This window comes from Sinocyclocheilus anshuiensis, unplaced genomic scaffold (assembly GCF_001515605.1).
Source record: "Sinocyclocheilus anshuiensis isolate Anshui unplaced genomic scaffold, SAMN03320099.WGS_v1.1 scaffold954, whole genome shotgun sequence".
Lineage (NCBI taxonomy): Eukaryota > Metazoa > Chordata > Actinopteri > Cypriniformes > Cyprinidae > Sinocyclocheilus > Sinocyclocheilus anshuiensis.
This window is the reverse complement of record NW_015536527.1, coordinates 599,785-602,624: the sequence shown is the minus strand read 5'-3', so window position 1 is coordinate 602,624 and position 2,840 is coordinate 599,785. Positions and strand designations below refer to the sequence as shown.

General features: G+C 38.4%; 1 protein-coding gene across 1 annotated transcript in view; it reads right to left on the bottom strand.

Moving 5' to 3' along the window:
- The window catches only part of LOC107694226 (uncharacterized), a 9,666-nt gene extending 7,682 nt beyond the window's left edge, over window positions 1–1,984 (bottom strand). The window contains exons 1-2 of the mRNA XM_016493867.1: window positions 1,676–1,984; window positions 1,205–1,462 (exon numbers count right to left, since the gene is read on the bottom strand). Of these exons, the coding sequence (XP_016349353.1) occupies window positions 1,205–1,462; window positions 1,676–1,727 (310 nt within the window). The 5' untranslated portion in view covers window positions 1,728–1,984. The remainder of the gene's footprint in view (window positions 1–1,204; window positions 1,463–1,675) is intronic.
- Between the last annotated feature and the right edge of the window lie 856 nt (window positions 1,985–2,840).

The following is a 2,840-nucleotide window of genomic DNA, read 5'->3' as shown; positions in this document are numbered from 1 at the left end:
TTTTGTATTGTTTGTAGTGTGATCAACGTTTGCGTAAGTAGTAGACGTGTTAGGGAAGTAACACGTAACATTTTAACTATATTTTGCTAAAATTAATGAAATGACTCGAAAAAAGATTCGTTCATTTTACTGAACGAGACTCAAAGGTCCGAGTCGGTACTTAGTGTTCTCGTAAAAAAATTCAAAACACAGCACTGATCTCTAACGTTGCCAGTAGTCATGTCTCAGTAGGGCTACAATTGCCATCTAGCGGTTTGGAATTGTAATTGCATTTTTATTTATAAAATGAAAGACAGCCGAATATCAATAATATCATATAATGTGTATGAATGTAATAACAGCTTGTGGGATGCATGACATCATATTATCAAATGCAAGTAAACCTTTGAAACATTTAAATTAGCTTTATTTTTGGCATAACAAATAATGATATATTTAATAATGCTGTAAAATAATTAAAAATATATAAAATAATGCTAATTTAAATGGTTCAAAAGTTTACTTGCATTTGATAAGAAGCTGCGTGGGCGAAAATTACATGTAAACAATTTTAAGGCTATTTTGGCTATGCTCATCGCTGGTCTGGTTACTGGTATAGGGCTATAGCCAAGCCATTAAAATTAGACCACAGTTTGCCTCGATTTCGCCAGGTGGGCTAAAAGCAGACTACACGTAGCCCGTCCAATTTAGAGCTAAATCGTGGCTACATATAGACCATGTCATGAAATGACACTTATATATTTGTAGATATTACTGACACTGCGAACATGATGGGATATCAACCATCTCATGCGCTGTCTGGCCAAAAACTACAGTGAATCAGGTTTGACTATAAGTGGGCTACAGATAGCCGCTCGGACTACGAGCTAAATCGTGGCTACGCACAGGCTACGTATTGAACATGTCAAAGAAATGAAACCAAACACCTTGTAAACGCTGTTACTTTGCTTACATGATGGAATATCATACATCTCACAAGTTATTTTGCCAAAAAACGACATGAAACCAAATTCAAGGTTATTTGGGCTAGACGTGGGTTACACATAGCCGGACTATATCGGGTCTATACTTAACCGAGACGTTGAAATGACGGCTATTGCTTGCTGGGTTGCTTTTAAAAACAATGACTTACCATGAACAACAACAGAGTAGGATCCTCCACCGCCGCGATTTTTGCTGGAGATCCATACATCATAGAGTCCAGAGTCTGTGGCTCTGGTGTTTGTGATGGTCAGAGATCCAGTCTGATGATCCAGCCGCAGTCTGCCTCTGAATCTCTCAGCACGATTATCACACCGAATACCTGTACAGATCTTACTCTGATCTCCAGTGATTTCTGCGATGGAAATGTTATTAAAATACCACATAATGTCTTCTTGTTGGTTTATAAGATATTTTAAAGTGACCGAATCTCCCTCCATCACAGACACTGTCTCTTCATCTGTATCAACACCGGACACGCCTGAAGAAGAAATGAACAGTTGATCACGAGCCAAACAACAACACACAAAACACGTTAATGCTCATTGTTCGTTTGTATCGTACCAGAAAAGAAACTGTAACAAATAAATGTCTTACAATGCTCAAGTAAAATACAGATATTACAATGTGTCGAATGTAAACTAAACTGCGTCACTTTCGTATTGACCTGAAGAGAGATTATAACATGTCTTACCATACGCGAGAAAATACACGAGCAATGAGAGCAAATTCGAGACATTCTTCATTTTGTTTTAAATTGACTACAAATTCCGTGACGGTTTAAGTGCTCTGTCATTGCTGTTTCGTTAAAGCCTCCTTATGCGCGACGTTTCTCTCTTTCATCTGCATACGAAACAAACATCTTTCTCAGCTTCTGTAGTGATGGACGAATCGGATTGTAGTGATTCGAATCACAGCTTCATGAAGCTCGACAGGACTAGTTTTTCTAAACTACGTTTGAGTCACCTGACGTCTGCAATTTTAATGTAGCAATTCGGACGGGACTAACATCTGCTGTGTTTATTACAGAGGTGGGACGGTCTGTTTTGTACATCTGGGCGTTTCAGAGATCACGCGCTCTGTATGTGTGCATTGCGTATAATCATTCGGATTGATTACCATTAGTATAATAAGTTTTACTAAAAATACCATGGTGAAGCTAAATGGCTAGTATAGCAAAACCATGTTAATGTGTGGTTGCTTTAGTTTAACTATTTTTTTTGTTGTTGTTGTAGTAAACCCATGTTTCATTTTCATAAAGGTACATATTAAACCATTATGTAGCCTAACTGAGTGCAGAAATAAACGTGAGTAATCTTACTGACGCTGATATTACAATAGCCAGCCTTAAGGTTTTATGAGATCTGGCTCTTGGTTTTATTATTGTTTTTTGTTTTAGTTTTTCTCAAATATATCCAACATGCGCGCGGTAAGAGCATCTGCGGTAATTCACGTTGGCCAAAACACATAACAACGCGTTTTTTCACACGCGTTGTGAAAAAAAATATCACCGGCCATCACAGACATTCGCATTCGGACGGGATTCGTTTTCTCAGAGGATCGCTGAGTTTGCTGAAAAACTAGGTAATTTGGTCTGGAATTATTACAGAGGTTGTGTGAGAAAAACACAGTACGTCTGTGAAACACTAATTTCTCTAACGACCCCCTGTAAAACTAGTCCCGTCCGAATAGGGCTTTCACTTATTTTGTGGACTGTGGAGTACTGCAAAGCTGCCATGTTTTTTTTTTTCTTATAAATAATACCCTGCATCAAATGTAGGCCTACGTTTCCACCCAGCAAGCAATAGCCGTCATTTCAACGTCTCGGTTAAGTACGAGCGGCTATCTGTAGCCCACTT